This window comes from Aquarana catesbeiana, linkage group LG06 (assembly GCF_042186555.1).
Source record: "Aquarana catesbeiana isolate 2022-GZ linkage group LG06, ASM4218655v1, whole genome shotgun sequence".
NCBI classification, from domain to species: Eukaryota; Metazoa; Chordata; class Amphibia; order Anura; family Ranidae; genus Aquarana; species Aquarana catesbeiana.
The window spans coordinates 97,912,982-97,935,106 of NC_133329.1; the positions used below are offsets into that span (position 1 = coordinate 97,912,982).

Here is a 22,125-nt window from a genome sequence, read left to right on the forward strand (position 1 = left end):
CTCTCTTCAGGCTGAACTCATTGTTGGAGATCAAAGCTGGTGCCATCCACATATGGGACTTGAAAACTGACCAGAATGAGCAGCTTATTCCTGAGGCCGACGCGGCTGTGAACGCCGTCCATATCGACCCCGATGCCAGTTACATGGCTGCCGTCAATGGTTCAGTGAGTAATATATTTTTTTTTTTTGGCATCTGTGTCCCTTTTGGGGAGATTATCTTTTACTTCCTGCTGTGTAGACATAACAGGAAGTGAGTGTAAATCTCCCCAAAGTGAGGTAAATGCCCTCTTACACAGAGTGATAGGACCTGTTCTGGTGACAACTGAGTCCCATGGCAATGGTCACCAGGACCAGTATAGAGTAAATACAAGGGTAGTTTTGGAAGTTCCCTGGAGTTGAGCGTTAATGGGGGGGGGGGGGGGGGGGGGGGGGTGTTTCTCAGTAAGGCCTCGCTCACACCATGATGCAGAGACGTCAGTTTTTCTATATGCGTTTTGCAAGGGTGCAATGTTCTGTGTCCTGTTCACACCACAACACTGGTATCGCGTGCAGATTTTTTTTTTTTTTTTTTCTGCGCAGGAATCTGCAATGTATATGCAGTTTTTCTGCACGGGAAAGAAACTGACGTGACATTAACATTGGTTTGAATAAGGCACATAACTGACTTGCATTAAAACTGAAATAACATTGATGTTTCTGTAAGTGAAATCTGCTTAGTTTTCCCATCAGTTTTCATGCAGGTATGGTGTGAACAAGTCCTTAAAAAGTGGAGGTAAAGTGTTTGTAAAGGTCCATAGTTATTTTTTTATGGGGGGGGGAAAAAAAGTTGTACTTGCCTGCTCTGTGCCCCGCCACCCTCCTCATCAGCAGGTTTCCGATGGTTGCTGACCCCCAGATTAGAGTGTACCCAGGCACACCCCATGTGCACACCTATGGGACCTGTCTTCACTTCTTACTATGCAGAGGAGTTGGGAATTTGCTGTGTACATGCTTTGGGAGGGATGCAGCTGAGCTGATTCTGCCCACCACACCGATACAATAGACCACCACACCAATTTTATGGACCACCATGCGAGGAGGCAGGGCAGCACAATGTGATATTAAAGACGCTTGTCATACTTGCCTACTTTGTGCAGTGGTTTTGCACAGAGCAGCCTGATTCCCCCTCTTCTGGGGTCCCTCGTCGGCACTCCTGGCCCCTCCCTCCTGCCGAGTGCCCCCACATCAAGCAGTTTGCAATGGGGGGGCACCCAGGCAGGCTCACTCCTGATTTGCATGTCCATTCACACACAGCCCTACTCCCTTAATGTTTTCCTCCCCAACAGAGACTTAAGGTAGCCATATACTACACAATCTGATTGTACAATCTCCTTTAGATTTTATAAAAGTAATGTAATATGAGGACACATCTAAACAATGCATTGCCTTTGTATAAAATGGGCCCCCTACACTCTCTATTTTCTGGTAGATCTAAAGTTGAGTGTACAATCAGACTGTGTAGTGTATGATCATCTTAAATCAACTTGTGAGTCTGAAATACTTGCATTACAGCTTGTTGCCTTTTGCATCTTGTTTGCATCTACAGTAGGCCCTGTGGCTGCTGCCTGAGTAAAATATGTCCATCTTTGCCATCAGCAACTAAAATCCCATCATTACTGTCACTAAAGTAATCCCCATTGTTGGTGTCAGATCCACCTTCTTCCCCCTTCCTATAGGGTGCTTCAGAGTCTTCAAATTCCCAAGCTGACTACAGTGATAAATGCTAAGAGGCTTTAGCACTATGTTGGCTGCATGCAGGAGGGGGAACTGTACCAGTGCAATATTGCCACAAAGTCCTACCCCCAAAGTTGCATGGTTAAAGAAAGACACAAGTCAATCCAGCTCAGTCAACATAGAGAGAAGAAAAAAAAAAACCACAAAATAGAAAATCTCCATATATACAATTCTATACTCAGTTGATCCAGAGTCCCCAGTAAAGTATGATCCAATGTGCTCCAGTGAGGGGAAAGAAATTCCTTCCTGATCCCCAGAGAGGCAATCGGATTTTCCCTGGATCAACTTTACCAACTTTACCTATAAATGTCAGTACCCAGTTATATTACGGAGGATCCGGTAAGTCAAACTGCTTTTAAGTTTGGATAGAAACGAGCAGTTAACCCTTGCAGTGCGGACTTTTAGGTTTTCTGGAGTTGGGCACTTTGATACATGTTACCCTTTTGTCTCTTATAAGTTTTTTATATAGGTGCGCTGATAAACTTTCTCTTGCCTACAGGGAAACTGCTTTGTTTGGAACTTGACAGGAGGCCTCGGAGAAGACCTGACACAACTTATCCCCAAAACCAAAATCCCGGCTCACAAGCGATGTGCACTGCGATGTAAATTCAGCCCCGACTCCACGTAAGTGTATAGTGATCGACCAATTTGGGTACAATCAGCCTGCCCATACATGGATGGAATCTTGGCTGTTCCCTGCTAAAGTGGCCAAATTTCGATCCATGTATTGCCATTAGGGTCTCTGCAGCTAAACTACCCCATTACTACTTTCTGTGCTTTGTTCTGCACTGTCTCAGTGTGGAGGCGACCATCCTAGTAGGACAAGGCTTCACTTCCTCCTGTTAGAGCAGCACAACCCTGATGACTGTGGGGTGGGGGGGTGGGGGGGGGAGGAATAAACGAGAAGCAACAGGAGAAGAAACAGATAGTGAGGAGATCCTTATACTGCCGGTCTCTCCAAGGAGAACAGTGACAGAAGTAACAGGCATCATTTCAAGTGCTTCAGCAGTCCTCCAAAGGTAAATAACATACAAGAGGAAAGATTCTCATAGTGTACTAAACTAAAATTCGAACTTTTATTAGAGCAATAAAAAGTGCACACTCGCATAAATATAAATAGAGCAGTATCGCAAATTTCATAACCATCCGATCAGCTGGTGTCTCCTTGGTCATGCCGCTTCCGGCATTGACCTGCGTGGTGTCACTTACGCTGGCCCCACGTAATGCGTTTCATCCTTGCAGTCATCAGGGGAAGAGACCACCGGTAAGGTACCTTATACGCCCCTGAGGTAGACACTGGTTTGATGAGCTTCTTTGTTTTTTGGAAGACCATTATTAATCTGTTCTTCATTTGATATTACGTTAGTGCTGCACTTATACTGCTGCACGTTTACCTTTGAAGATTTGGTGTCAGATCTTAGTGCTGGCAGATTCCCCCCCTCCCCCCCGTTATAACTGATGCTTGATTGATCTTTATAAGTGAATCAGAAAGCATCGGTGCCATGGAGGTTGTCGGTGGCAGTCTACATATTTCTTTCAGTGCAGGTTTACTTTAGATCCAGTCCAAATCTATGTCGTAAAGTGGCATTATGATGCATCGAAATGCATATTACCTGGCATCCCAATGTTTTTAGTGGATCCGGTACACATATTTGCGTTGTATTGAGGCACGTCTTTGAAAGTTGTTCAGGTATATATTTTGTTGTTTTTTTGTTTTTGCTCTTTGATGTGCATATAGGGAACAATAGAAGTTAAAGTGGTTGTAAAGGCAGATTTTTTTTTTTAACTTAATGCATTAAGATAAAAGCCTTCTGTGTGCAGTAGTCCCCCACAGCCCCTTTAATACTTACTTGAGGTCCCTCTCTGTCCAGCGATGTCCATGGGTGTCTCAGCCAGCTGATATTCTCCCTCCTGATTGGCTGAGACATTGGCTGCTGCTGTCCATCAAAGTCAGCTAGCCAATCAGTGGAAGGGGGGGGGGGGGGGCCAGGTGGGGGCTACATGTCTGAATGGACACAGGGAGCTGTGACTTGGCTCGGGTGCCCCCATAGCAAGCTGCTTGCTGTCGGAACACTGAACAGGAGGGAGGGGCCAGGATCACAGAGGAGGATCCAGGCTGTTCTGTGCAAATCCACTGTACATAGGAGTTAAGTATAACAGGTTTGTTATTTTTATAAGAACCAAACAAGACTTTACAATCACTTTTTAATAGGAGTGCAAGAAAACAAAAGTTACATGTACTGCAAATGCTGAGACTTGCCCCTAACTACATTTGGTAAATGGTAGGCCCTTCTCACACTTTTCTAGGTGCTGAGCACATAATTCAAGAAAATATTAACCACGTAGGCGCATGTTGAAAAATGTATGAAGATGGAAACTCATAGATGTGAATCCAGCTATAAAACACAATTGAACGGGTGTGTTTCTCAAAAAAAAATTCTTTATTAGATACAAAACAGAAGTTGGACACATCAGTAGGGTACAACAAGTAACTGCGAATCTCAAAGATGTTTTTGCAAGCTGTAACAATAATATCACATAAAAAAAAATAGACCATTAACACCACTGCATTATGGAATGTCATCTGTAATAGTCTGCCGTCAGTCCAATTACAACCATCCAAATGGGGGGGGGGGGGGGGGGGTGTTAATAGTTTTGCAGGGCTACAGTGTCCACATCACAAAAGGAACGGGATAAGATACCCAAGAAGTGAAACTTTTTCATACATCATCTCCCATTAGTGGCAAAGTGACAGGTTCTCTTGATAGCCCACCTTCCCTACACTGCCATGTTTGCCTGTCAAAGCGCTATATCTGATCCCTGTGTAAGCTCCGCATCAAAGCTTAAACAAGGTTAATGAATTTCTCCCCTTCTCCACCTGACATGTACCAAGCACTGCATCTTGGGAAGAAGGGGGCGCATGTGGCCTTTTCCCCTATCTGGAAGTACCGGGTATTTTCAAAAGGCTCCGACAAAGGAATAGGGTGTCCGAACACAGCAAAGTTGATAATCAGCAGAAGGGGAGCACTTTTGAAGAGGGCATGTCACTTTCCTATGAAATTTAAAAAAAAAAAAAATATATATATATATATATAGCTTGTCTGTCTTTCTGGCATCTTATGTTTGCTAGAAAACAGGAATGCTAGACACTGTCGCATGGAGAATGAGCTGGTTTCTGCTGGTAACAGCCCAGGGAAGAAAAATGGTATGCATCACTTCTGCCCATTGTAGTGTGCTGTAGAGTTCATGGACTGTCCCTTTTTTGCAGACTCCTGGCCACATGCTCAGCCGATCAGACCTGCAAGATCTGGAGGACCTCCAACTTCTCACTGATGACAGAGCTGAGTATAAAGAGTAATAACCCCGGAGAGACATCAAGAGGCTGGATGTGGGACTGTGCCTTTTCTGGGGACTCCCAGTACATTGTTACAGGTACCGATCTAATCTGCTTAAAGTGGAACTGTCGACAATTAAAAAAAAATAAAAAATAATAATCTTACACATGAGGCCTATCGCAAGCAATACTGCAGAAGTCTTTGTTTTTCTAAACACCTGAAACAACATAGCTTTAAGTCAGCCATATATGGAGCAAAACTTAGCCGGTTCAGCAGCCGGCTGAATTTCGATCCATCTATGGGCAGGCTGGTTTTAAAGTTGATCGATTGACTGTAGGTACAACCAGCCTTTTTTTTTTTTTTTTTTTTTTCTTTTCTTCTCTTCTATGAAGCCTGAGGAGCATTGTACCCGCAATCAGCAGATCATGGGTGCAATCTTAGGCTCCTAAAGACTCTCAGCATAGCTGTTTGCTCATACCTCATACAGGCAGGCAGTTATCTAGGAGCAGGAAGCTCAATGGACTACGAGACCACTCACCAGCCCTCTTGCAGCTCTTTGAAAACTACAAGCCGTCGGCCTCAATGGCTGTTGGTACGTGTAGACATTCATTCACAGGAAACTGAATGAATACTGCGACTGCATGGGCAGAGACCCACATGGCCGTGCTGTTTTCAAATTGTAACAGCAGGCATGGGGAGAAGATCTCCTGCCTGCTGTCATACAGAGTGGGGAGAGGTTGCAGATGCTGGAATATGTTGTATGTTCCACCCTAAATTTGGGTGGAACTTGTAACATGTTCCAAAGGTGAACCTATCCTTTAAGTGTGGCTATTGCATAATCTTTCACCTTTCATCATGCCATCCTACTTTGGTGTGTGGTGTGTGTTTTTTTTTTTTTTTTTTTTTTTTTTTCTTTGTATTGTAATGGAAACTCATATAAAGAATTTTCCAAAAATAAAAATTATGCCGCTAAATACCTTGTTTCAGATCACCTCTATGGTCATGTGACCTCCCGCCAGTCTCCTCCCCGATATAAGGGCTACAGCGGGAGGGGCTTTGAGGACAGCACAGGTCATGTGACCTCCCGGTTGATGTCAGCGGGGAGATCTCGGCCTTTAGATCAGGGTAGAAGAGCGGCAGGAGGTCACGTAACCTCATAGAGGTGATCTGAAAGAAGGTATTTAGCGGCATCATTTTAAACAAACAGTAGTATACCTTGGTATAACGGAGGCACTGGCAGTAATCCTACTTTGACTTTACTGCCAGCTACTAATAGCGGCAGGAGCAGAGGGGTTGGGAGGAGATCGCTTACACACGGGAGCTGACAGGCAGGAAAGGGGAGAGGAGAGCAGTGGGATGACTAAGACATGTAACCTGACCGCGGTATCATGAATTAGCAGCCATGATTATCATGGTTGCTCTATATAGGTGGGACAGAGGAGCAGGCAGGATCAACCAGGTTTTTTACAGCATAGAAGAGGACAGATTACACAGCACAAGCACTATGCTTTTTAACCTGCTTTTAAAGAAACCAGATCTGCTTCCTTCTCTATTATTATTATTATTATTATTATTATTATTATTATTATTATTATTATTATTATATATATATTTTTTTTTTTTTTTTTGGGTTACAACCTCTTTAATTTATAGCTGACCTGAAAAGCCACTTTTTAGTTTCATATTTTCTACTAATTACAAATTTTGTTTTAATATAAAATTTTCTGTTACCTCCTGCAGCATCGTCCGATAACCTGGCTCGGCTGTGGTGTGTAGAGACCGGCGAGATCAAGAGAGAATACAGCGGGCACCAGAAAGCGGTTGTCTGTCTAGCATTTAATGACAGTGTGTTGGGCTGACACAAACTGATTTACATGAGCCCCTCAGCACAAGGTTTGGCTTTCAATCCACCCTGCTGGGTTACAAACAGTCGGCCAGAGACAGACTTTTTTTATTCTGAAGTGGAGAAAAATGTCAGAACTCCAGTTGGGGAAGATGGCCCCAGTTGAACAGTTGGATCTTTGAAATGATTACACGGCAACCTGATTGAGTTTAGAGTGTCAGTCAGGAGAGGCATTTGGTATAATCTAGATTGTTACTCTAAAGTAGTTGTTATAATGCAGTCTTATCTCCCAGGGATCAGTGTGTGCTTTGTTGTTCATCTGAATTCTCACCCTGTCTGAGCAAGAATGTCAGGCTTAAAGCCCCCTTGGGGGCTGACTTGTCTCCCTCCTGAGCTCATGGCTGTTGACCCTTTGGCCCAGCCGTACAAACAATAAAAAACAGCCAACATCCTGCCGATGTGAATGCTGTAAAACCAGTAGCTGACCGACTCCCAAGCAATGCTCTTGGCTATGGGCAGAGGGCGCTGACCGGTGTGTTCTGGTGGGAGGGGCTGTCCCCCTGTCAGAACACAACAGCTCAGTGGGGGGGGGGGCAAGATTGCTGGACTAGAAAAACTGGAAAACAGCACTGACCTCAGGAAGGCAAAAAAGGAGGACCTTAAAGCCCGACGCTGACAGGGAGAAAATTAAAAGATAATCAAAACCAGTCTCTAGAGCGGAAATGCTCTGCTATTATTAGAACGATTCAGGAGTGGAGATTCAGATTGTTACAGTTGCCGATCGCTGACTGGTTCTCTTTAGGTATACATTCTTGGTAAAACCATGCCATATGTAAAAATGAGTTGGCATAATGTCCTTTAATGACACACATTTTCTGTTGAACCTTTTTTATAAACTGTGAAATTCCTATTCAACTAAAGCAGTATTTAATATTGTGGTTTTGTTATATCTACTGGAGAATGCAGTATACTTTTTCTTATGTTAAAGGGTAACTCCACTTTCGTGGGGAAAAAATGGCAAATAAAGAAAAAAATGATATAGCGTATACAATTGCAACACAAATTATATTAGAAAAAGAGAGGTCATTTTTATTATCTGCAGCTCTGTTTTTTTTTTTGTAAAATGCAATATGGCTAACTGGAGATGTTCTGTACACAATGTATACAGAACACCCCCCAGAAACATAATTTCCTGCTTGTGTGATTGGCTTCACTGATTTCCCAGAAATCTGCACCAAGATACAAGTCAGATTTTGGGCATCCCCTGCAACAAAAATGTTATTTTTGGTGAGATACTCCTAATAGGAAATCATGGCTAAAGGGATGCAGAGTGACCCAGCTGCTTTCCTCATTAGTGCCTTGCAGGTGAAGCAGCTGGTTGATGATTAAGAAACCACTCCTATTAGATTACTTTACCACATGGACACAAACACACAGGGATTTCTTCAGGATAACAAAAGGTCGAAATCTGCAACAAAGTTTATTAAAATACCAGAAATGTGTATAGATCACCCGGGGGAATGGGTTTTTCTCAACAAAAGTGGCGTTACTCTTTAATGGAATTCATTGACAAATCTTGAATATTGGAGGCGTAAGCATTGACAGAATACTCATGAATATAATTATATGGCTTTTTTAAAATTCAAATGGGGTTCTGTGTGGGGTTTTTTTGGGTCCCAGAGCTGCTGAAAAATGACCACCTTCAGAGGATAGAAAAAGAAGCCATCAGATGTTGTCCCAGTGTCACTGCTCTTGTGCACCTGTGGTCGTGCCGCGTTCCTAGGACACGGTGCAACCCCGATCTGGGTAAAGAGCCGATGACTTTCAACATGTGATCGGCTGTATCTGATCACATGTTAACACTGAAGTGCAGTTTTTTTCCGGCTCTCCTCGCCTCACTGGCACAGTGTGAGGTGAGGAAAGCCGATCAGCGGCATCTCCTCGCAGCAGAGACTGTATCGGTAATTAAGGCACTGATTAGCAATGTAGCCCCAGCAGCTCCCATCAGTGACACCAATCAATGTCCATCAGTGCCTGTCATATTAGTGCCGCCTCATCGGCGCAAGAGAAAAATGATTCTGGGTGTATCATAACATGTTCTGAAAGGTGAACTTATCCTTTAGGCCCCTTTCACACTGGCGCAGTCCAGTCCATAATCTCTGCTGAGGAGGATGACGGGTCCGTGTCCACTCTGCTGATGCAGAGCGAGCGCAGACACAGCCTGCTGTCCTCTATGGGCTGTCAGTTGGAAATGGACAGGTGGGTCCGTTTCCATCCGACTGTCATATGATCCACCAGACGGATGGGGAACAGATCCTCACCCGTCTGTTAGCAGACAGGATTGAATCGGTTGTCGCCGGGTGTCAACGGACACATCTGACATCCACTGCCCTATAGAGAGCAATGGATGGTCTGATCAGGTCTGCCTGAAAAAACTGACAGGCAGACCCAACTACTGTGTGAAAGGGCCCTTAAGGTTAACTGCTTCTTGCCCAACTTCATTAAATGGCCACATGTCTTTCCCTATGCTAGTGACACTATTAAGATATTTGTAGGTTGCGATCATATTACCTCTTAAGCGTCTCTTCTCCAGTGAAAATAAGTTTAATGATTGCAGATGTTCCTCATAATGGAGATCCTCCAGCCCCCTTATTGGCTTTCTAGACCCTCTCCACATCCTTCCTGAGGACCGGTGACCAGAACTGGACAGTGTACTCAGGATGTGGCCTCAACCTATATCTCTGCTTTCAGCAATGCCTATACAGTGGGGAAAAAAATAATCATTTGATCCCCTGCCGATTTTGTAAGTTTACCCACTTACCAAGAGATTAAAGAGAAGCTCCACCTTAAAAAAAAAAAATATTAAAAGCCAGCAGCTACAAATACTGCAGCTGCTGCCTTTTTAATAAATGGATACTTACCTGTCCCAGGGTCCAGCGATGTCGGCAGCTGAAGCCGATCAATCTCTCGGCTTCCCCCGCCGCCATCCTCGGTCAGGGAATCGGGAAGTGAAGCGCTGCGGCTTCACTGCCTGGTTCCCTACTGCGCATGCGCGAGTCGTGCTGCGCCTCTGCACTGGTCCCTGTTGTGCTGGGAACTGTGTGTTTCCCAGAAAACAACGGGGGGGGGCGGCGGCGATATCTGCGGATATTCTGCAGCTGTCGAAGCCTGGTGTATTAGTGTTTAAATGATAGTGACAAAATACCAACCAAAAATCCAGAAATTAGTCGGTCTGTATCCTTCCCCTTTTTTTTTTTTTTTTTTTTTTTTTTTTGCGCCAAAGCATCCTGTTTCCACCTCCATGCTTGACTATAGGGATGGTGTTCATAGGGTCATTATCAGCATTTCTTTCTCCAAACATGGTGATTCCAATTAACGCCAAAGAGCAAAATTTTGATCTCATCTGACCACAGCACTTTCTCCCAATCCTTCTCTGAATCATTAGATGTTTATTGGCATGACTGTACATGTGCCTTCTTAGGCCCCTTTCACACTGGGGTGGTGGGTGTATTTTTAGCAATGCTTTACCGTCAATTTCACTGAGCTATTTGGCAGCTAGTGGGGCGCTTTTACCCCCAGTTAGTGGCTGAGAAAGGGTTAAAACCACAGCAAAGCGCTGCTGCAGCAGCGCTATGCCGGCGTTATAGCCGCGCTGCCCCATTGATTTCAATAGGCAGGAGCGGTGTGTTCACAGCTCCAAAGATGCTGCTTGCACTGCAGGAGTTTTTTTTTTAACGTCCTGCAAGCACACCGCTCCAGTGTGAAAGCCCTTGGGCTATCACTGCAGAGACAGGTGTGGCTCTTTGCAGGTGCTATTTTTAGCACTCTAGCACCTGTAAAGCGCCTCAGTGTGAAAGGGGTCTTAAGGAGGGAGACTTGCCATGTTTGGAGGAAGAAAAGTGCTGATTATGACCCTAAGAACACCATCCCTACAGTCAAGCATGGAGGTGGAAACATGATGCTTTGGGGCTGATTCTCTGCTAAAGGTACAGGCCGACTTTGCCGCATTGAGGGACCAATGGACGGGGCCATGTATTGTAAAATCTTGGATGAGAACCTTCTTCCCTCAACCAGAACACTGAAGATGGGTCTTCCACCATGACAATGACCCAAAACATACAGCCAAGGCAACAAAGCAGTGGTTCAAGAAGAAGTGCATTAAGGTCACGGAGTGTCCTAGCCAGTCTCCAGACCTTAATCCTATAGAAAATTTATGGAGAGAGCTGAAACTTTGAGTTGCCAAGCAACAGCTAAGAAACTGCCAAGAAACTTTAAGGATTTAGAGAAGATCTGTAAAGAAGAGTGGACCAAAATCCCTCCTGAGATGTGTGCAAACCTGGTCACTAACTACAAGAAGCGTCTTACCTCCTGTGCTTGTCAACAAGGGTTTCTCCACCAAGTACCAAGTCATGTTTTGAATTGGGGATTAAATACTTCCTTTACTCACTGAGCTGCAACTTGATTTATAACATTTGTATCATGTGGTTTTTTTTTTTTCTGGATTTTTGGTTTATATTCTGTCTCTATAATTTAAAATACACCTATGATAGACCATTTAGTTGTAAGTGGGCAAACGTAAAAAAAAATCTGCAGGGGATCAAATAATTATTTTTCCCCCACTGTACATCATCCTTATTGGAGAGCTCTGACTCAGCTGGGGGCGTCTTGGACCTCTGAAGAGAGACCACTGCTTATGGCACCTCCAACTTACTAAAAACGTGTTTCATTGCAGCAGAGGGCACAGATGTTAACCATCTATGGACTGTAGTGCACTGTTTTTAGAAAAGCTGGGCTGCCTTGTTAAACCATACGGTATTGGTTGTGTGGTATTGCACTGCAAATGTGTGAATCCGTGCTTGGGGAACCAAAAAAAGAAAACGTTTTGGCTGATGAATTGGCAAATAGCATCTGGAAGTGAATTAAAAAAAAATTAAATATGAAAAAAAATTCTACATGCGTTTGTAAATTGACATTAAAATGTTCTTTTCATAGACAGGCTGGTAGTTTTTCTGATATTGCATTGTGTCTGTAAGATGTCCAACATCTGTAAATACTTAAACTGGAACTTCACTCTCCCAATCAACGTTGATTATTTTTAATCCTCATGCTGCTAGCATTAGTAAATAGATAGGAAATGCTAATATATTTGTTTTAAACTTTTTTTTTTTTTTACATTTCCTAAGTTACTTTCTGGTTTCTTGCCTAGGCAAATGATGTCATACGTCCCAGGAGTCTTCCTGAGGGGAGGAGAAGAGGAGGGGTTTTCTCAGCTAAGCACACTCCTCTGCATGCATGCTTGAGCTAATGGCAGATGGATTCAAGGAACTAATTGCTACATGAATCCTCTGCCCTTACTCAAGATGGCCACGGCCAGAAATGCTAGGGAGGTGTTTTTCAAAGTGATTTCTCACCAAAGTAAAGCATGGAGGGATGGGGGGAGTTGGCTTTGAATATTAAAAGTGAATGAAATTGTGTTTTTGGATTGTGGTGCTCAGATGCAGTGAAGATCCGCTTTAATGATACTGATTACTTTACCAAGTGCTGCACAAATGCATTCAATAAACTTTATTGAACAACACAGGACAAAACCTTATGTAACACGCAGTCCCACCCATTACTATACTTCTCCAGCTTTTTATAGAATGGAGGTCGGGGCTGCACTGGACCATCTCACAAGCTTCATCGTGTAAAGTCACTGCAACATCTAAAACAATTATTATTCATGGATGAAAAGTCATATTTTTATTTTTTTGACCGGGGATGAATGAGAACCAAACAACTGCTGACAGCCACTGTTTCATTAGTAGGGAATGTGCAAAACGCGGCACAGTCCAGCTGCACAGAAAAGGTCAAAACATTTATAGACACAAAAAAAGAAAATAAAAAATTTTAGGTGCCGGACTATGTGCAAATCTGCTTCAAGGTGACCATCCGGGCAGAGCCGTGTGGACGTGGCGCCATCAGGTCCAGCTTAGTCAGGCAGGTAGTAGAAACAGACGGACACACAGATGTTGTTGGGAAAACAGATGTCGATGCAGAGATAAATGAGACGTCTTGTTGGACCTGCAGAGATAGGATGATACAATGTTACATATTACGTAGATCACGCTTTACTTTGTTATATGAGGTATCCATTCACTGGCCAGTTATCTGACAGATTTGGTGAATTTTGCAGATCTATGGGGCACAAGCAGATGTCTGATTACAATTCAAATGATTTGAGCTGTATGAGTATACTTTCATTATATGACTACTTCCACTGTATTCCAGAATATGGTGTGATTTGGCTATACAGCATATATTTATGGACTAAGCGTGGCCATACATTATACAATTAACCATATAATACGAGGTCAAACCTAAACACTTTCAATTTGTATGCAATCAGACAGGTCCTTATACTACATAGTTGAAGGTAAATCTAAAGAAACTTGAAAAAGAATATTGTATGGTGTATGGCCAGCTTAAGGCAGACCAAACATTATACAATTTTCTTTCCTTCAACCACGGGTTAAAGGAAAGAAAAATTGCTCGATTTCCCCCATTGACACAGTCAGTGTTAATGGGGTAATCCCTCTCGTGCTATAGTGTTTTGACGGTGGAGAGCCTTCCCTGCCCCTGACAGTTTTTTTTTTCCCCATCTGTGTCCCATAGGGGAGATTTACCTTAACTTCCTATCCCATAGCCACTTGAGCCCTGGAAGCTTTTACCCCCATCATGACCAGGCCAATTTTTGCTAATCAGCACTGGGCTACTTTAACTGGTGATTGTGCGGTCTTACAATGCTGTACCCAAATAGAGATTTCTTTTGTTGGTATTTGATCACCACTGAGTTTTAAAATTTTTGTTGTAATATAAAAGAAAAAAATGTCCAAAAACTTTTGAAAAACTGCCAGCTACTAATAGCGGCAGGAGGGGAGGGGTTGGGAGGAGATCGCTCACACACAGGAGCTGACAGGCAGGGAGAGGGGGGAGAGAGAGGACAGACTATGGGATGACGGAGCATGTAACCTGACCACGGTATCATGGATCAGCAGCCATGGTCACTTTACATAGGGGGACACAGGAGCAGGCAGGATCAACCACATTTTTAACAGCACAGAATGGGACAGATTACACACCACAAGCACTATGCTTTTTAACCTGCTTTAAAGAAACCGGATCTCCTTTTTTTTTTTTTTGGGTTACAACCTCTTCAATAAATCTATAGCTGACCTGAAAAGAAACTTTTTAGTTACATATTTTCTAGTAATTACAAAGACTACAAATAATTTGTTTTAATACGTTTTCTGTTTCCTCCTGCATTTTTTTTTCTTTTAAAAAAAAAAAATTATATATAATTTTTTGTACTTTCTGCTATAAAACATATCCAAGAATACATTTTAGAAAATCCAATTTCTTCATAGATTCTGGTCAAAATGTTTTTTGCTACATGTCTTTGATAAAAACAAATCCCAATAAGTGTATATTGATTGGTTTGGGTGAAAGTTATAGCCTCTACAATGGTATTCATACTGGATTTTTCTTTTCTTTTTTTTTTTTATACTACTAATGGTGGTGATCAATGACTTTTATAATGGGATTGTGATATTGCTGCGGACAATCTGACACTAACTGACGCTGGGGGGGTGGGGCTAACTGCTACCACCAGTGACACTAATACAGCGATCAGTGCTTATACTGTACACTGTCACTGTACTAATGACACTGGCTGGGAAGGGGTTAACATCTAGGGTGATCAAAGGGTTAAATGTGTGCCCGACAATGTGTAATATGTGCTACTTTTTGCTAATGATCTCTCAGAAACTGATAGATCGTTCCCTGTGTACAGAGCTCTGTGTTGAATGTCAACACAGAGCTCTCAGCTGTGAATGTACACAGCCGCTCAGCAGGTCCCGGGCATCAATCATTGGCCAGAACTTGCTGACAGGCTCGCACTGTATACAATCACAGCCGGGGGCAGTGCATGTGTGTGCCCTGAACCCAGAAGTAGTAGTACAATGTGGGCCGATCGTTAAGTGGATAGCCAAAACAGGAAGTGAGAGGAAATCCCTCCAAAGTGAGAGAATGTTGTCACCAGGGTCAGCGGAAATCATGTCCCTATTAGAATATTTCCTGTTCTGGGGACAACTCAAAATTGGGTATTTTTCTTTTACTTTCAGTGATATTGGTACATCTCCAATGGGGAGACAAACAGCAATACAAACCTTGCAGGTGTTTTAATCCTTCTCCACTCTTATGCAAAACTAAAAAAAAGTTGTGTCTTTAGTTATACTTTAAAGCTGAACTCCGGCACTTTTTTTCTTTCAAAGTATTTCTCTGTGTCCAGTCTTGAGATTTACACAGTCGTGTGAGCTCACACAGACAGGGTGGTGACCGCCGGGCTTTGCCTTTACTGCACTTAAGCAATACACTGCAGGGATATGCAATTAGCGGACCTCCAGCTGTTGCAAAACTACAAGTCCCATCATGCCTCTGCCTCTGGGTGTCATGCTTGTGGTTGTCAGAGTCTTGCTAGGCCTCATGGGAATTGTAGTTCTGCAACAGCTGGAGGTCCGCTAATTGCATATCCCTGCAATACAGAAAACTGAATAGGGCTGGATTTCTTCCAGCCAGGAAATGAGTTGGGCGCGATCAGACTTACTGCAGCTTTTAATGCACATTGTGAGAAGCTCACTGTGTGCAATAAAATCAGAGTAAGCTATTTCATTTCCGTAGAGGAGCATCTAAATCTAATCCCCCCCCCGGCTGTACCCTTGGTTCATCTGCGTGGCTGGGTAGTGTCTACTTACCTTCACTCTTCTTCACCCAGTATATAGGGAGCTGGTCACACAAGTGCTGTACAGGCTCTCCTACAAGCTCGTGGTTGACCTTCCGTCCGGCAAGCACTCCTAGGAATTCTCGGTAGTAGCGCGTCCTATTGTTCTGCAGCAAAAGGACCCCATCCTGCAACAGAGCAGAGACTGTACATATCATGCACTTGCTTAGGGAAAAATACACTATATTACCAAAAGTATTGGGACGCTTGCCTTTACACACACACATGAACTTTAATGGCATCCCAGTCTTAGTCTGTAGGGTTCAATACTGAGTTGGCCCACCCTTTACAGCTATAACAGCTTCAACTCTTCTGGGAAGGCTGTCCACAAGGTTTAGGAGTGTGTCTATGGGAATGTTTGACCATTCTTCTAGAAGCGCATTTGTGAGGTCAGGCACTGATGTTGGATGAGAAGGCCTGGCTCGCAGTCTCCGCTCTAATTCATCCCAAAGGTGTTCTATTGGGTTGAGGTCAGGACTCTGTGCAGGCCGGTCAAGTTCCTCCACCCCAAACTCGCTCATCCATGTCTTTATGGACCTTGTTTGTGCACTGGTGCGCAGTCATGTTGGAACAGGAAGAGGCCATCCCCAAACTGTTCCCACAACGTTGGGAGTATGAAATTGTCCAAAATATCTTGGTATGCTGACGCCTTAAGATTTCCCTTCACTGGAACTAAGGGGCCAAGCCCAACCCTGAAAAATAACCACAGACCATAATCCCCCCTCCACCAAGTGATTTGGACCAGTGCAGAAAGCAAGGTCCATAAAAGACATGGATGAGCGAGTTTGGGGCCTGCACAGAGTCCTGACCTCAACTTGATAGAGCACCTTTGGGATGAATTAGAGCGGAGACTGCGAGCCAGGTCTTCTCGTCCAACATCAGTACCTGACCTCACAAATACGCTTCTGTAAGAATGGTCAAACATTCCTATAGACACACTCCTAAACCTTGTGGACAGCCTTCCCAGAAGAGTTGAAGCTGTTATAGCTGTAAAGGGTGGGCCAACTCAATATTGAACCCTACGGACTAAGACTGGGATGCCACCCTCTCATTCACGCACACCCTCACCCTCTCACGTTTTCCTGCTGCTGTGCCATAAGTTGTGCTGCCTCCACTCCGTTGCTAGATGATGCCCTCAATTACCTCAGTGCTCGCTGCCACTCATTTCATCCATAATCAGCCTACATCTACTATACATCTCCTAATGAGTGGCGGAATAGCCACAAAAAGCGTCGAGCTCCAGATGCTACAATCTCATGTTTTTACGACATATATCTATTTATTCTATGCCACTTGTCTAATTCCAATATACTTGGATCTATTTCAAAACATGTAATACGTCAAAATGAATTAAGAAACTGATAATGAAACATAAATCACTGTTTTTATTACTGTCTGTGTCCCCATTAGGGAGATTCACCCTCTTTATTTGTCCTGTTTACCCTTATCATTGAAAGTGAAAGAAAATTCCAAATGTTGGGTTGACACTAGAACAGTAATAGAGGGAAAATCTTCCAATAGGGACACTAGTTCTGGTGACACACGAGGATTCTGTCACTTTGAAGGGATTTCCTCTCACTTCCTGTTTTGGCTATGGGACAGGAAGTGAGGAGAATTCCCCCCAATGGGACACAGTTTGTCATGTCTACTGAAGAATGCAGTATACTTCTCTTATGTTCATGGCATTTATGGACGAATCTTGAGTATTGCAGCCAGCATTGAAGTAGGCATTGACAGAATACTCATGAATATAGTTAAATGGCTTTTTTTAAAAATTGAAATAGCAGCACTGTGCACATGGACGTCCGCAGAACTCTTTTGGGGGGGGGGGGGGCATCATTTTAAGGTCACCCATGCTCCACCCCTTTTTGACAATGTCATGAAGGGGGGGGGGGGGGGGCTTAATCATTATCACATAAAGCGCAGGCATGTGGCTATCATATGTTGCCTCACTGTTCCCATCAAATGTGACCTGTACAGTACGGAGGGTGTACAGTATGTGTATATAGAGGGGGTGGATGGTGTTCATATGTACAGGAAGGAAGGTGGGTGTATATAGCTGTATACAGGACAGATGATGTATATCTGCAGTCAGTGATGATAGAGGAAAGTCTCTATATACAGGAACGAAGGTGGGTATATACAGTTATATATACACCCACCTTCCTTCCTATATATAGAGACTGACTGCAGATATACATCATCTGTCCTGTATACAGCTATATATACACCCACCTTCCTTCCTGTATTCCTCCATCATCACTGACTGCAGATATACATCATCTGTCCTGTATACAGCTATATATACAGGACAGATGATGCATATCTGCAGTCAGTGATAGAGGAATACAGGAAGGAAGGTGGGTGTATATAGCTGTATACAGGACACATGATATGATCTTTCCAGCAATAGCTGTTCCACTTCCAACTTTCCAATATACAGTGGGGATGGAAAGTATTCAGACCCCCTTACATTTTCCACTCTTTGTTATATTGCAGCCATTTGCTAAAATCATTTAAGTTCATTTTTTTCCTCATTAATGTACACACAGCACCCCATATTGACAGAAAAACACAGAATTGTTGACATTTTTGCAGATTTATTAAAAAAGAAAAACTGAAATATCACATGGTCCTAAGTATTCAGACCCTTTGCTCAGTATTTAGTAGAAGCACCCTTTTGATCTAATATAGCCATGAGTCTTTTTGGGAAAGATGCAACAAGTTTTTCACACCTGGATTTGGGGATCCTCTGCCATTCCTCCTTGTAGATCCTCTCCAGTTCTGTCAGGTTGGATGGTAAACGTTGGTGGACAGCCATTTTTAGGTCTCTCCAGAGATGCTCAATTGGGTTTAAGTGAGGGCTCTGGCTGGGCCATTCAAGAACAGTCACAGAGTTGTTGTTAAGCCACTCCTTCGTTATTTTAGCTGTGTGCTTAGGGTCATTGTCTTGTTGGAAGATAAACCTTCGGCCCGTCTGAGGTCTTGAGCACTCTGGAGAAGGTTTTCGTCCAGGATATCCCTGTACTTGGCTGCATTCATCTTTCCCTCAATTGCAACCAGTTGTCCTGTCCCTGCAGCTGAAAAACACCCCCACAGCATGATGCTGCCACCACCATGCTTCACTGTTGGGACTGTATTGGACAGGTGATAAGCAGTGCCTGGTTTTCTCCACACATACCACTTAGAATTAAGGCCAAAAAGTTCTATCTTGGTCTCATCAGACCAGAGAATCTTATTTCTCACCATCTTGGAGTCCTTCAGGTGTTTTTTAGCAAACTCCATGCGGGCTTTCATGTGTCTTGCACTGAGGAGAGGCTTCCGTCGGGCCACTCTGCCATAAAGCCCCGACTGGTGGAGGTCTGCAGTGATGGTTGACCTTCTACAACCTTCTCCCATCTCCCGACTGCATCTCTGGAGCTCAGCCACAGTGATCTTTGGGTTCTTCTTTACCTCTCTAAGGCTCCCGATAGCTCAGATTGGCCGGACGGCCAGCTCTAGGAAGGGTTCTGGTTGTCCCAAACGTCTTCATTTTAAGGATTATGGAGGCCACTGTGCTCTTAGGAACCTTAACTGCAGCAGAATTTTTTTTGTAACATTGGCTAGATCTGTGCCTTGCCACAATTCTGTCTCTGAGCTCTTCAGGCAGTTCCTTTGACCTCATGATTCTCATTTGCTCTGACATGCACTGTGAGCTGTAAGGTCTTATATAGACAGGTGTGTGGCTTTCCTAATCAAGTCCAATCAGTATAATCAAACACAGCTGGACTCAAATGAAAGTGTAGAACCATCTCAAGGATGATCAGAAGAAATGGACAGCACCTGAGTTAAATATATGAGTGTCACAGCAAAGGGTCTGAATACTTAGGACCATGTGATATTTCAGTTTTTCTTTTTTAATAAATCTGCAAAAATGTCAACAATTCTGTGTTTTTCTGTCAATATGGGGTGCTGTGTGTACATTAATGAGGAAAAAAATGAACTTAAATGATTTTAGCAGATGGCTGCAATATAACAAAGAGTGAAAAATTGAAGGGGGTCTGAATACTTTCCGTCCCCACTGTATATTATGTTCCTCCTAATGTAACTGCTGTTACCTGTGGTTCTTCACTTTAAAAAGGTATGCCACTTGACTTCAGGATTTCCTGTGATGAGGCCTAGGCAGCGACAAGTCCTCCTTGCTTCCTCCTCCTCCAGTCCCCCCGTAAGCGTTTCTACACCACTCCAGTCCACTTGAGTGGGCGGCGTTGGCCGGATCTATATCTGAGAGTCTGCACCTGTACATGGACTGGAGGCTGGAGCCTTTGTGTCGGATGATTGTCGGTATGGGAGGGCGTGGGACAGATAATCAGAGAGCAGCAGTCGCTCAGCAGAGTCTGCGGTGGCCACAGCCTGAATACAAAAACCTGTCCCATGCCAGCCTGCTGCAGAGAAGGACCCTTGCTTTCTATGTGAAAGCAGTGGTCTCTCTTCAGAGGTCCAATATGCCCCCTGCTGGGTTAAACCTGTAGCTCTGCTTTCAGCAAAGCATATGCATCCTGTTTATTGGAGAGCTCCAGCTCTGACTCAGCAGGGGGCGTGACACCAGAACAGTAATGGAGGGGAAATCTTCCAATAGGGACACTAGTTCTGGGTATCACTCACTTTGGAGGTATTTCCTCTCACTTCCTGCTTTGGTTATGGGACAGGAAGTGAAGGGATATCTCCCCTATGGGACACAGGTGGCAAAATAAAAATGACAGGGGTTATAACCCTCCATTATCTATCCAATCTGGGGGAAATAAAAGAAAGTTTTGCCTTTTGTTCTACTTAGCATGGTCCTCTTGGGGTGAGGGGGTTCTGCATACTTTTAGTTATATAGTCAATGTGATGGATAGGGGATTACAAACCTTTGATCATATAGTGTACAAACCAACAAATGACATGAGGTAGGGCAATATAAAATGTAATATATCACCTTGGGCACAGATATATTTAAGAAGGATTGTATGTTTTCTACATCTCGGACTTCCATGCGACGCAGGAAACAGGATTTCTCTCCCGCAGCCTTATAGCAGACCAGACTCTGCAAAATGATAGATGATAAAATCACATTACTTGCATGCATGATAAGCAGATGTAACACTTTTATAGGTATTTAATATCTATCATAGAAAATACAGTACAAATAATGCCTTCATCTGATTTTTCCTCCAGATCATGTCTTCGGGCATCAACTTGAATTGGCATTTACTTGCCAGGCTGGCTCAGAGATGGCTGTGTTCACAAATGTCTGACACAGATCAGCCCCTGCTTCACCCTCTCACCTTGTCACTTACTACAAAGTTACATTATTGCAGTCCGATCACTGAGGGGGAGGAGACTGGGGAAATGTTTCTTCCTGCCTGGAGCAAACTGATTACATAATTTCATTCCAGATAGAGTCACTGTGGCTGGATCTCAAGAGCGGCTTTTTAATTATATAATATTTTTCTTGACATATCTTTACTTAAAGCGGAACTTTAGTCATTTTTTTTATCTTTCCATCTATTAAATCTTCTGCTCTTGTTGTTTTAACTTTGCAAAAAACATTTTTTTTTCTGCCAGTAAATACCTTATACATCCCACATCCTGTTTCCTGTCTGGTCATTAGCCTAGGCCAGTGATGGCGAAACTTGGCACCCCAGATGTTTTGGAACTACATTTCCCATGATGCCCAATGACACTGCAGAGTGCAAGAGCATTATGGGAAATGTAGTTCCAAAACATCTGGGGTGCCAAGGTTCGCCATCACTGGCCTAGGCTTATGACATCTTGCACAGCTCTCTCTCTCTCACTCTCCTGAGAGTTTGCCAGGAAGGGAGGGTGGATGCGTCATAAGAGGGCCACTGAGAGCTGCAGAGCTGGAGGTGTGCCTCTGTGTGTCTGTGTAAATCCAGGAAGTGAACAGGCAGCAGATTCAGCTGCCCACAGTTAAAATGGCTGCAGCCAGACTCAGCGGAGGGAGATTCCTGCAGCATATTTGGCAAGTACAGAATCACAGTATATATAAAATAATATGCAAAGTAGTTGGAGGGAAGCTTCAGAATGGCAAAGATGTTTTTATTACAATTTATGTGAGCGGACTGCAGTTCCTCTTTAATGTTCTGCTCTGAGCCCCTGCAGCGCAAAGACTGGTCTCTGGACTGCCCCCTGTTAATACTGTTCTACAAGGTAATTGTGTCATTTTAATACCAATGGCAGGTAAAGGTGAGACTATTCAGGCAGTGAGCTATAGGGAGGTGACAGGGATGATCTCTGGTGCCCTGTCAATGGCATGGCCCAAAGAAACTGGCCTTGCACCCATTTAGCTCTGTTATTAAATGCTACATTATCCA

At 43.6% G+C, this 22,125-nt stretch overlaps 2 protein-coding genes across 2 annotated transcripts in view; one reads left to right on the top strand and one right to left on the bottom strand.

The window, feature by feature from the left end:
• MLST8 (MTOR associated protein, LST8 homolog) overlaps positions 1-7,871 on the top strand; it is a gene marked incomplete in the record, with an annotated part of 13,063 nt that extends 5,192 nt beyond the window's left edge. The window contains 4 exon segments of the mRNA XM_073636489.1: positions 39-164; positions 2,273-2,397; positions 5,042-5,205; positions 6,849-7,871. Of these exon segments, the coding sequence (XP_073492590.1) occupies positions 39-164; positions 2,273-2,397; positions 5,042-5,205; positions 6,849-6,967 (534 nt within the window).
• A 3,338-nt stretch (positions 7,872-11,209) lies between these two features.
• Positions 11,210-22,125, bottom strand: part of BRICD5 (BRICHOS domain containing 5) — a 37,417-nt gene continuing 26,501 nt past the window's right edge. The window contains exons 4-6 of the mRNA XM_073636490.1: positions 20,727-20,834; positions 15,744-15,897; positions 11,210-13,014 (exon numbers count right to left, since the gene is read on the bottom strand). Coding sequence (XP_073492591.1) covers positions 12,923-13,014; positions 15,744-15,897; positions 20,727-20,834 — 354 coding nt within the window. The 3' untranslated portion in view covers positions 11,210-12,922. The remainder of the gene's footprint in view (positions 13,015-15,743; positions 15,898-20,726; positions 20,835-22,125) is intronic.